The 12,005-nt window shown below is 36.1% G+C and overlaps 3 protein-coding genes across 5 annotated transcripts; 2 read left to right on the top strand and 1 right to left on the bottom strand.

The window, feature by feature from the left end:
- The first annotated feature begins 19 nt into the window (after positions 1-19).
- Positions 20-7,839, top strand: LOC117922351 (WD repeat-containing protein 43). 3 transcript variants are annotated; one of them, XR_004652481.1, is made up of 13 exons: positions 20-209; positions 923-1,027; positions 1,153-1,271; positions 1,794-1,948; positions 2,023-2,111; positions 2,201-2,747; positions 4,110-4,217; positions 5,098-5,342; positions 5,433-5,515; positions 6,278-6,389; positions 6,963-7,037; positions 7,116-7,359; positions 7,447-7,839. XR_004652481.1 is itself a non-coding variant. In XM_034840477.1 (12 exons), the coding sequence occupies exons 1-12, from the start codon at positions 117-119 to the stop codon at positions 7,296-7,298; spliced, it is 1,914 nt and encodes a 637-aa protein (XP_034696368.1). In that variant the 5' UTR covers positions 20-116; the 3' UTR covers positions 7,299-7,839. The 3 variants fall into 3 exon arrangements, 2 of the variants coding, with proteins under 2 accessions (XP_034696368.1, XP_034696369.1); XM_034840477.1 differs by having other exon boundaries at positions 7,116-7,839; XM_034840478.1 differs by lacking the exon at positions 20-209 and having other exon boundaries at positions 940-1,027; positions 1,158-1,271; positions 7,116-7,839.
- Positions 7,840-8,115: 276 nt separating this feature from the next.
- On the bottom strand, positions 8,116-8,998 carry LOC117922352 (late embryogenesis abundant protein 1). Its single transcript, XM_034840479.1, has 2 exons — positions 8,888-8,998; positions 8,116-8,709 (listed from the first exon to the last, which is right to left on the bottom strand). The coding sequence occupies exons 1-2, from the start codon at positions 8,939-8,941 to the stop codon at positions 8,293-8,295; spliced, it is 471 nt and encodes a 156-aa protein (XP_034696370.1). The 5' UTR covers positions 8,942-8,998; the 3' UTR covers positions 8,116-8,292.
- A 2,007-nt stretch (positions 8,999-11,005) lies between these two features.
- LOC117922663 (late embryogenesis abundant protein 2) lies at positions 11,006-12,005 on the top strand. Its single transcript, XM_034840836.1, has 3 exons — positions 11,006-11,116; positions 11,250-11,333; positions 11,540-12,005. The coding sequence occupies exons 1-3, from the start codon at positions 11,087-11,089 to the stop codon at positions 11,732-11,734; spliced, it is 309 nt and encodes a 102-aa protein (XP_034696727.1). The 5' UTR covers positions 11,006-11,086; the 3' UTR covers positions 11,735-12,005.

Here is a 12,005-nt window from a genome sequence, read left to right on the forward strand (position 1 = left end):
CAGCCACCCTCCTAAAACCTCTAAACCCTTGCTCCGCCTTTCTCTCCGCAGCTCTTCTTTCTCCCTCTTAAACTGTTTGTTTCTCTCTCTACTTTCTCTCTTTAAGCTGCTCTGTAATGGCGAGAGAGAAGAAGTTGAAGCCTGTTGTTTCGTCTTTCACTCCTGATGGGGATTTCCTCGCCATTTTATCTCCCGACGGAACAGTTAAAGTATTATTTTTTCTCTTTCTACATACATTTTTGTTTCAATTTTTTAAATGGTTTGATTTCCTTAACAATCATGGCGAAATTGTTGGAATAAATAATTTTATTTCGAAAATACAGCATTTTTTGACCTAGTTGCTGCAGGAGAGGCACATAATTCCTGAGAGAATTACTGGATTGGGAAATTATATGTTGCGGATTTAGGGTTTTATTGTATGTGTATATGTTTGGGTATTCTTGATAGTTTGAGTTAAAGTATCAGATGGATTTTACATCAAATTAAGGGTTGCTATATGAAAGTGTATATGGGAGTGGGGTTGGGTATGGTTGAGGTTGTAGTGTTTGTCACTCGGTGCAGTTTGTTTTGATTGATGATTTTAACCCTTTACAAGGGAAACCCTAAAAGAACAAACAGACTAAGACTGGAAGAACTGTCATTTTAGCTTCTTTTTCTCTAGTTTATACATAAATCTATCCAGTGGGAGCTCATTACTGAAGAAAAATGCTTGCCATGGTTTCGGAGGAAGGTGACCGTGGTCCGGGCCTAAAAAATGACCCATGCATGCAAGATAAAATTACCTTTATGTGTTTTGCATGAACACCTATTTGCACATGGGGACTGTTGGTAGCATTCTTCCATTAGTAAATGAGTTAATGAATTGATATTATGTGTGTATTTGTTTATGCAAATCATATTGAAACTAATTCACAATTTTCAGATTTGGAACACAAGTTATCAAAGTCTAGTGGCAGAGTGGAAGGGGCCAGATGTGGACTCTGGTATCAGTTATTCTTGTATGACATGTAGTTTTGTTGGAAAAAAGGTAATTTCACATTCCCGGTGAAAGTGCTTTAGATTGTTAGATCTCTTTGGTTTTGGAAACTAAGGTGGAAAGTTCTTTATACTAGATATGTGATAAATTGATTGTTTTCATTTTGGTCCTTTTAGCGTAGAAAAGAACGTGGCGCATGCTTATTATTGGCCCTTGTCACAAATGATGGAAACATTTTGGTGGTCGATATTTTTGCTGGTGAAATGAAGTGGGAATCTTCCAGATACCATCCTGGGTATGTAAATTAACATTACATTCATTAATACTTCCAATTTAACATTGGGTCTTTTATCCATGGATATCAAAGGGAGAGGTTGGTAGGCTGTGAAGATAACAACAGTGAAGAAGAGTCGAGCATGAACTTTGTTAGTATGCATAATATACATTGTGAGCCCAAATCCTGTAAGCTTAAGCTTTTAGAAAAATTGGTTGTTTAAAATGATACCCATGGATCAGTTTCATTTTTGGTTGTTTCAACTTGTCTATAATTATCTTTTGTATGTTTTTTCCTTCAAAATGGTATCACTTCCAGTATACATTCTTAGCTCATCTGTTTCCCACAGAGAAATATGCATATCTTATATTTATGTTCCCTTGTATCTGTCTTTGAAGAGCTTCATTGGCTTTATGAGCATATGGGTTGTTTTATTATTTACTTCTGAAAGAGAATTTTTTTACACATGTATGCATGGTCCTGTATATTTTGACATGCTGAACATATAGATAAGTAATAATGTTGTCTCTCTTCTTTATACAGAGGAATTGTGGGGCTTTCTTTTGCAAATAAAGGGCGTATTCTTCATGTAGTGGGTACTAATGGAATGGTCTCAACATTGAAATCAGAAAATGGAGAACTTATAGGAGAGTTCAAAGCTTCAAAGAAGCCGATCTCTTCCTTAGCTTTTTCTAGCGGTCAGTAATTGAGTCATATTGATCCTTTTGAGTTTCTAACCTATTGTTGACATCATCTATTTTCTTTTTTCCAGACGAGAAAATCTTAGCCATAGCTGGTAGCAAGATACGGGTTCTAAGCTTGGAAAATGGGAAAGAACTTCTGAAGTTCCCTGATGATTTGGTGAGTTCACTAAATTAGGAGTTTGCTTCACATATCTGGAGAGTTCTTTTGTATGCTTGAGGTTTAATTTGGATATTTTGGTATCACAGGAGTCTGTGCAGAGTATTTGGATATCTAATGATGCCAATACCATTGTTACATCTGGGTTTGGTGAGAAACATCTTCAAGTGTGGAACTGTGATTTGAATAGAAAGACTGTCAGTAAAGGGCCTGTTCTTTCCATGAAACATCCTCCAGTAGTATTTGAATGCAAGCATGGTTGGAATGAAGATGATGGTTTAGTCATCCTCTCAGTTTCCAGTTCAGGTATAGCTTATTTGTGGAATTTGAAGACCACATCAGCACAGGAGTATAATCCAACAAAGATAATGGTAAAAACTAAAGAAGCTGAAATAGACCAGAAACACAGTGGAAGTACCAAGAAGAGTCGCACTTCTATCATTACTGCTAGATTAAATGCTTTACAATCAGATGGATGGGTGACAGCTCTTGTTTGTTATGGTTCCATTAATTCTCCTCAGTTTAATCTCTTGGAAATTAGTAACCCAGGGGAGGATATTGTTGTAGCAGCCACAGACAACATTGTGAAAACTGTTGCTGAGGCTGGGAGGGAGAATGGTGTTCTTGCAGGAAAAGGTGTGACTACTTGTTTCCTCACTGATAGATGAAAACAAAAAGTTTCTTTAGTCACATATAATCATTTCTTAATTTTCTTTAGTTTTCATTTTTTATTTCAGTCTCTTTGTGTTTCTGTTTTAAGATTTGGCTGTTCTATTTACTATGGTTCTTCTATATCTGTTTACTCAAACAATGGATGACCATTAAACATGACCCTTTTTTCAGCATTTCTTTCTCATTTATCAGTTTTTAGCTTATTGAAATTTTGTGTCTTCTCTAGGTTAATGATTTTATCTGAAATTTGCCTTTTCTAGGCTAATGTTTTTTTTTTCTTTGCTTTGATTTATTTGAATGTACTTGTAATGTCAATCCTTGCTAAACATCTTTCTTCATGAACTGATCTGTTTGGAAATAAGAATAGTTTTGACTTTCTAGGCCTTTTGGATGATCATAAAGTTATAATTTCATTTCAACCTTTTAGTTTTTATCTTACTGAAGTTACGTGCCTTTTCTAGATTTATTTTTTTATATTTTCCTTCTGATTTTTGGAATCTACTTCGAATGTGTGTCCTTGCTGAATATGATTTTTTAACTGGTTTGTTTGGTAATAGAAGTGGTTTTGCTTTTCTTAGCCTTTTTCTATGATTCAAGGTTCTAATTTCTTCTCATTGTGTATACTCTGTGGGCAATGGCTTGAACACCCTTTCTTTCTTTTAATAATTTTCTTATTCATCTAAGAAAGAAAATTTACTTAAGAAGTGCATAAGTAAATGTTAGCTTAAACATTGTGACATATCATTTAATCAAAATCATCACATCTGACTTTCAATTATATACGGAATACAAGCAGGACATCATATAACAGCGTATATATAGGATACAAAGTTTGCACCTATAAAATTCCTTAGCTGTTACTTTTTGGAACACTTCAGAGGTTTCTTTTAAAGTATTCTTCTAGATGCCAGAAATTATCTTCACAAGCATAATTTTGGATTACATTTTTCCTTGAAAGAGATGCATTAAAGATTACTCGTGAAGTTTCTTTTGTTAATCTCTTTTCAAATGCTTGTCAGACAAGGATTTTATATATGACAAGAGTTGTAATTATATTTTAAAATCTCTTTGCATTTTTTTATGATTTGATGTTTACCAGGCTAAGAATGTTTTGTCCTGTGCAATTTGTTTCTAAGAACTCCCTAGTTTGTCAAACCTCACCAGCTACCCTCCAGTTAAGAAGTGAAAGTGAAAAGGTTCAATATTTCAGCGAGTTACTATTATGAGTTCCAAGTGCCAACTATAATTCTTTACATGTGATATTCATCTTATAAATCGTGGCTCTTGGAGTGACTTTCTAATGGTTCTGTTGTATAAATTTTGAAGATTTGGAATTAGAGGCAGCAGCAGAACCAATCCAAAACAAGAAGTCAAATAAAAAGCGAGCAGCATCTGATCCTGATCTTGCTGCTGCAGAAAATATGGTTGATATTGGTAAGTGTTATTACATAATATCTTCTTCCTTTTTCTTTCATTCTTTCCCCCTATTTGTTTTTTCCAGAAGCCTTAAACTTATAATTAAGTGATAATAACTTCATCGAGTTGATCTCCATCTAGTATGTTCTTGTTACTCACTAAGAACCATGGTTGTTTAGGAGACCAAAAAATAGTCAAACGCATGTTGACTACAACCTGACTTGTTTTTAGTTTTGTGTTTGTGGTAGGGATTTTGCTGATTTTTAACAGTTCAAAAAGTCATGCCCTAATTTGTTGCCCAAATTGAGACCATCATAATTGGTTTCTACTTAAACCGAGTAAACAGATGCATGTGGACCCAGTCTGGTCCACTTTTGATTTCCCAGGCAGCCTGTCATTGCATCACATACCTTACTATGTAAAATAGAGATGTAAATGACTGCTTCTTGTGTATAACAACTGCAGAAAGGCTAATGCCATGACTTGCCTGTGTTTTTTCAATTTCAGATCAAACAATAACTTGATGGATATTTAAGTTTTAAACATCAATCTAACTTCTATAAAAATTATGAAACACACTGAATCATGTCTATAAAATAAATGCATGAGTTGTTGTGAAAAAACCTAACCTAGTGAACAGAAGAAACACCCCCAAATCTCTATTGCTTCTTTAGGTGAAGTGATGAGATTAACCAGTGTTATGGAAATTTATAAGTTGGATTGTTGTTACCATCTGGTGGAATCCAGTTTAAGCTCTATTTTATGGCAAACTATCAATTGTGGAATTGGTGTTTATGTTAGTCTGTCATTGTGGTTTGCTTTCCGGTATTAGTAAATACAATCTTCACACTTTCACATTAATTCAAATTATACCCTGGTTGTGGTATTGGATATATAGGCCATGGAGAGGCTGTGGATGGAGTCCAAATTGATGATGATTGGGATGAGCCGACCATGGGCGAGAAACTTGAGAGTTTAAATCTAATAGATAATGCTGATAATGGCAAGACCCATGAAAATCAAGAATCTTCTCTTCACACAATGCCTCCAAGCGCAGACTCAGTTCATGTTTTGCTTAAGCAAGCATTAAATGCAGATGATCGTGCACTTCTGTTAGATTGCTTATACACCCAAGATGAGAAGGTCCTTTTCTCTCCCTAATTTAATTAATGACAGTACAACATTTCTAAATATTTTATCTTCTAAGAAACCTGATATATTATATGTTTGCAGGTTATTGCAAATTCAGTCTCACTGCTAAATCCATCTCATGTTCTCAAGCTTTTAGGCTCTCTCATATCCATGATTGAGTCAAGGTAAATACTGATGTATAATTGGGATATATACATTTCTTTTTTATGGGCAAGTAGAACAAAATTTATCAAAAAAAAATGCTTAACAAAAAGGCATATATAATTGGGCTGTATGATATCTACATATGTAAATGCATATATATGACTGATACATCAAGGTATCTTTTGGTACATTATAAATGAGTTTTCTATGACTAGCTGGCATTGCTATTGGAACACTCTGTCCCCCGGATAGATAAGAGGTTCTGAACAAGGACAAAAGAAAAATGTTAGGACCAGAAGCTTTATTAGGAAAATCACCAATTTAACAAGGTGTTTTTGTTTCTTACCTTGTGTAGTTCTTTGTGTTCCTTTAGGTAGATTTAATACTAGCCAAAAGCAACTAGAGTGAGGAATTAGTAATTCGATTTGAGGCAGGTGACAACATTGCTTCAATGGGGCTTGCTTATCCAGAAAAGGAAGAAAAGAAAAAAAAAAAGAAAAAAGAAAAAAGGAAAAAGAATATTGCTCAAAATGGTTATTGGCTGTTTGTTACAAATTTAATGTGGGTTTCTGGGGGTGATTCCAGCTTGAGACTCCCTAAACTGGTGATCACACATCATGAACCTGAAGAAGGATTTTCCTTCAGTGTTTGAAAAGAATTTGATGCGTGGGGTTTCTTTTTTTGTCAGTGTTTGAAAATTGAATGTGTGGATATTGTTGTTCAAACTTTCACGCACAAGATTATTGAGATTAATGGGTTTTTGTGTTGCATTTGCTTTATAGGGGTGCAATATTGGTATGTGCCCTTCCATGGCTAAGAAGTTTACTCCTTCAACATGCGAGCGGAATAATCTCTCAGGAATCATCTTTACATGCCCTCAACTCTTTATTTCAGGTCAGAACCAAGACTACATTATTTCGAGTAAAACAAATAGATTTTTTCTCTCTTTTTTGGTATAAATTGACTGATTCTATGAATGCCACTGCCCAGTCATAGTGATATCTATTCTATTAACCTTTCCAAACATATAGTTTTTCCAGGGATACCAAAACAATTTCTTGCTTTTAATAACATTTGAGATGATTTGATTTTTTTTTTTTCTTTTCTGACAGCATAAAGTGTGTTTATTCCATCTTTGTTTTCAACAGCATATGGTGTGTTCATTCATATCATGACTGGGTTCATCTGTAGGAGTTCCATTTACAACATAACATTATCTATCTTTTAATTGCTGTGATGATTCCAAGTTTTGCAACCCTAATTTTTGTTTGGAACTTAATACTATATTAGTGAGGAATGTTGGTATCAAGTGCCATCAGATGTCCAAATCGTATTAAGTTATTCTAATTACACATTGCCATTAAATAACCAATGCCAGTGGATTAATTGTTATAGCTAGACACTGTATTCCATGGATTAGAGGGCAAGTTATTTAACTCCATTTTTTTCTTTGTGATGGATATACAGCTCATAGAATCAAGAGTTTCAACTTTCCGTCCAGCTCTTCAGCTACAAAGTTGCTTAGACTTCCTTTATGCAGGGGTGAGCGTGCTTTTCAATAAATCTTAGGTGTGGATTCCGGTGTGTCCTTTTCATTCATGTGATTTGTTTTCTGCACAGGTTGGTGATGATGGGTTAGATGAGAATGAGACCGTAACGCCAATTATTTATGAGGACAAGGATGATGAAAGTGATGAAGGGGAGGAATCTGGAGATGCCATGGAAACAAATGAAGATAGCGAGGAACTTGAAGGCTTCAGTGGTTTAAGTGATATTGAAGGAAGTGAAGGAATGAGCGACTGACTTTTGATGATTAAAGGCTGGGTTAGTCGGAGTTTGAAGAAAAGATTCTGGGCCTAAACTGGTACTTGAGTTATAATCTGATCGGAAGAAAAACCAATATGATCTATGGACATTCTATTTAATTGTTTTTTGTTTGTCTGGGAAACAGAAATCTCAGTGAAACACAGCCCAATATAGTACTGGAGATGGTGAAACCCTTCCAGAGTTGAGGAGTTAGTGATAGTGAACAAAAACTTGAGAGCAGTTCCATGCCCTTGTTGCACAAGATGAAGACTAAGAAGGAAAGAAAGGAAGAAAGAAAAAGGCCATGAGCATAGCTTGGTGAGCCACGGAGATGCACTGTGTTTTCTTGTTTTTAGGGTTCTTTTGTTCCCTTTTTGTAGGAGTGTCTGTGATGGGGTTGTAGCATTCCACACGTTGTAATGTGTTGGGGTGCAAAATTTTGATGCAACAATTTAAAGTGGATCGAGGAGAAACACAAATATTGCTTTTCATTTTTATATGCTGTGCCAAAGAGATCGAGGAGTATGATTTTACGGTTTGATTCGGGTTAATTGATTGATTAAAAGGATGAGAAACCCATTCTCTCCCTACCATAGTTTCTCCCATCACTTCCAATCTTCCAATTTTTATATGAAGTCTTACCCTCTCCTCCACCCTCTTCAACCGGATCCTTTTCATCTCTAGGGTTGTTGAGAATTGGCTAAGGAACCCAACCAGGCAGCCATCTCGTTTTCCCCCTACACAATATACACACGACACACAAACGGATATAATCCTAAACGACGTCGTACAGGGAATCAAGAAAAAATCAATATGGAATGAGAAGAGAAGATTGCAGCTTGCATTTATATCGAGGTGAAATTACAATTCCATCCCTTCTAAGTTACGAAGCCAACAACAAACGACACTGACCCTGACACTGACAGTTGAAAAAACATAACAAATATTGGGCCGAGCCCAACAGCCCAATAGCAAACACACTCTTTTCAAACTACTCTTTGGGCCTGTCCTCATTGCCGGCCATTCCGAAGGTTTGCTTCACAGCATCTGCAGCGCCTTGGGCCATGCCCTTCACTCTCTCTCCAGTGGTCTGCAGGATCCCGCCAGTCTTATCTTTGCCTGCTTCGGCCGTCTCACGGCCCGACTCGACCATCTCCGAGGCCTTCTCTTTCGTAGCCTCAGTGGCCCCCAGGGCCTTCTCCTTGGCCGCCCCTGCCTTCTCTGAGAGGTAGCCTCCGCTCTGGTCCTTGGACTCCTGGGTCCTGCCTTTCGCTTGCTGGGCCGTATCAGCTGTCTTGTCTTTAGCATGCTCGGCTGTTTCTGCCGTTTTGTCTTTGGCCCCTTGGGCCTTCTCCTTCACCACCTCCGATGCTTCCCTTCCCTTTGCCATGGCTTGATCGGTCTTCTCCTGTGTAAAACAGGGAACTATTACGCTTATGCAATAGGACTTGAAAATGGGCCGTGCCTTAATGAGAGATGATTAAGTAGGGATTTACGTATCATAGTGTTAAGGTGTTTGAAAATGTGATTAATAAATAGCCAAGCATGAGAGAAGAGAGAAGAGGGAAAAGAGAAACGAGAGACACCTGAGCATGGGCTTTGGTTTCACCAGCCTTGTAGCTCTGATCAGGGGATGCCATCTTTATCTTCTTCAACCAAACTCGAACTCACTCAACTCACTGCTAATACTCAAAAGAACTCCGGAGACTTGTATTAGAAACTGAACCCGAGGATAGGGGGTAGGCTGTGGTTCCATGCATACATATAGAATTTCATACACAGTTATTGGTCGACGCGTGTCCTGCTTTATGACACGTACGTGGCACGTGCCATCTCATCGTCATACGCCTTTGTTTATAATGGGATTGGGTTTGTGACGCTGATTCTTTAGTTTCAAGACACGTGGCGCTATGCCCTCTACCGGATGATGCGCGATACTGTGATTTTGGCTGTTAGTATTCTTTTCGTTTGTTTTCAAAATCGAACCCCACCGAATCGGAAAAATTACGATGGAACCCTTAATGTCAAAATTATATAATTTATGTATTATATAAAATAAAAAAATAATTACAAGAAATTTAAAATGTATATAATTAAAATTTTTAATAATATTTTAATTTATATTAGATATATCAAATTAAATTATAAAGATAAATATAAATATATTAATATTTTAAACTGAGTATATATAATATTTAAATATAAAAATATGTTTAAGATGAAAAAAAATTATAGTATTTAATCTTATCTCTTTGTGTTTGTATTTTATTATTTGAAAATTATTGTATTAATTATATACATTATTTTCATAATTATTATTATAAAAATCAAGATGAATGTAAATATTTGGATGAAAAAAAATTGAAAAAAAAAACATTAATCTTGCTATATATTTAGTTTACCGGCACTAATTATACATGGATAGCATATAACTCAATGAACTTACCCTTGCTTTTAAAGTTGGAGGTTAGTGATTCAATCAAATCCCACATCGTAAAGGCATCCCACATTGTAAGGGCTTTAACTAAATGCGAGGTACAAGTACCTTGCATCACTAGCAACAACCAAACCTTGAGATTGAATCACGCTTTGGCTTTTAGCAATAGGTGAAAGTTTGGTCCAATTTTGTTCGACCATCCAACCATAACCTTGAGAGCGATTCAAACTAATTTTCAAAACATTGGTTTTTTTTTTTTTTTAACTTGAATTTTTAAAAAGAAAATGGAAAATTTCTTTCTCTTTCTAACCTTCCATATTGGTCAACTAAATGCAAGATACAAATACCTTGCAACACCAATAAGAATCAAGCCTTGAGATTGGATTGGACTTTGGTGCTCATTAACCCTATTGGGCTCAATCGAGTTAGGTTTTTAATGGGTGTTTGGCGGTAGTGCTTATTGGGTTTCTATAATAAGTTTAGCCCAATTTTGAGCTTGATCGGTTCTTAGGAAGCCAAACACTTTATCTGGTTTGATGGTTGAATGACTGATTTGAACGGTTCAAGATCAGTTAAACATGAAAATGGTTCCTTATAGAAAATTGGACCAAATATATGACCAATTAATTGTCCAATTGATTAGATCGACCGATCTAGTCTAATTTTCAAAATATTGAGTCTTTTGGCTCAAATTATTAAAAAGAAAATGTCAAATTTCTTCTCTTTCTTACCTTTGATATTGTTCACTTTGATTTTAATTGCACATCATAAAAATACTATAAATAAGATTTTCGTTTGATAATTTAATTTAAAAAAGAAAAAGAAAAAAAAAGGAAGCATAACTTCTACATATTGGATCGGGCCAACCCGGATCAAGCTCTCTAATTTGAAGCCGAGGTCTGTCCAACCTAAACATTTAGTGGGTTAGGTTAGGATGTACAGTTGTACACTGTTTAAACCCTTATTAGGCCTTTTGCACAAATATAATCGTCTCAAAAAAAAAAAAATAAATAAAAATCTTTCTTTCAAAAATAGTAATGAAATATGAGTTGATCTTCAACCTAAGACAACCTATCTGATTTGCAAAACCAGGTCAAGCTCTCTCCGGAACCTATGCAGAAGGATCCAATGAATTCCAAGTTTGAAACATTCCTGTCCAAACCCCCATTTTCCTTTCGGAAGGACCAACCATTACCACATCTTCCAAAACCCACTGCCTAGGCTTACACTTGGCAACATAAGGATTATTCAGCAAACCTATAAATTCCCATTTCAAACATCATCTTTGGCTATCCTCTCAAGCATTCATTTCATCTCATTCTGTCTTTCAAGATTTTTGAGTAAGACAATGGCAAGCCAACAACAGTCAAGCAACCTGGTCAGTCAATCCATCTCTCTTAAGCCCCTCCTCTCTCTCTCTCTCTCTCCATCTTTTTGGGTATGTGTTATTTTGATTTATTTTCAACTTGATTTTTTTTATTATTCTTTTTCCTATTTGTGTGTTTTTATAGTCCAAGAGCGGCCAAATAAGCCAAGATGGCCCATGTGAGCAGAACGCTTCTTATACTCAGCAAGCCTCCAACTTCCTTCAACAGGTATATATACATATCCTTCCTCCTCTGGGTTTATATTTTTCAAAGACCATTTTTGGGATTGGTTGAGGAATATTATTCATGATTTGAGCATACCCATTGATGATGGGATTTGGAATTTGATGATAAAGCAAAACTTTTGCGCTATTCTGAGTAAGTCTTGTAGCTGAAATTAGCTTGATATTAATGCATTGGAATTGGGGATGCAGACTGGGGAGCAAGTGAAGAACATGGCGCAGGGAGCAGCAGAAGCAGTGAAGAGCACTCTGGGGATGAACAATGAAAACGCAGACAACAGTGCCACCGCTAACATCCCAAGCAACACCAGCAAACCCAGCAACCCCAGCAACCCCAGCAACCTCAGCAACCCCAGCAACCTCAGCAACCCAACCACCAGGATTTGAAGAGTGTCTTTAACTAATTTTGCCATTGTAATTGCTTCTATTTTTTAATTTTTATTTATTTATTTAAAGGTTTGTAATGGGCATGGCTTTGTGCTCTGCTCTCTCTCCTTGTCTGTTGTGAGGAGCTTTGTCATTGAGAATCTGTTGTGATCTCTCCTCTGGCATTAATTGATTTTTTTTTTACTTTTATCCCTTTCTATGGACACATCTGCAGAAAGGCCAAATATCAGGATGGTTATTGTTTGAAGTGGTAATCATGAGATTGATTTCA

This window comes from Vitis riparia, chromosome 9, assembly GCF_004353265.1.
Source record: "Vitis riparia cultivar Riparia Gloire de Montpellier isolate 1030 chromosome 9, EGFV_Vit.rip_1.0, whole genome shotgun sequence".
Classification (NCBI taxonomy): Eukaryota; Viridiplantae; Streptophyta; class Magnoliopsida; order Vitales; family Vitaceae; genus Vitis; species Vitis riparia.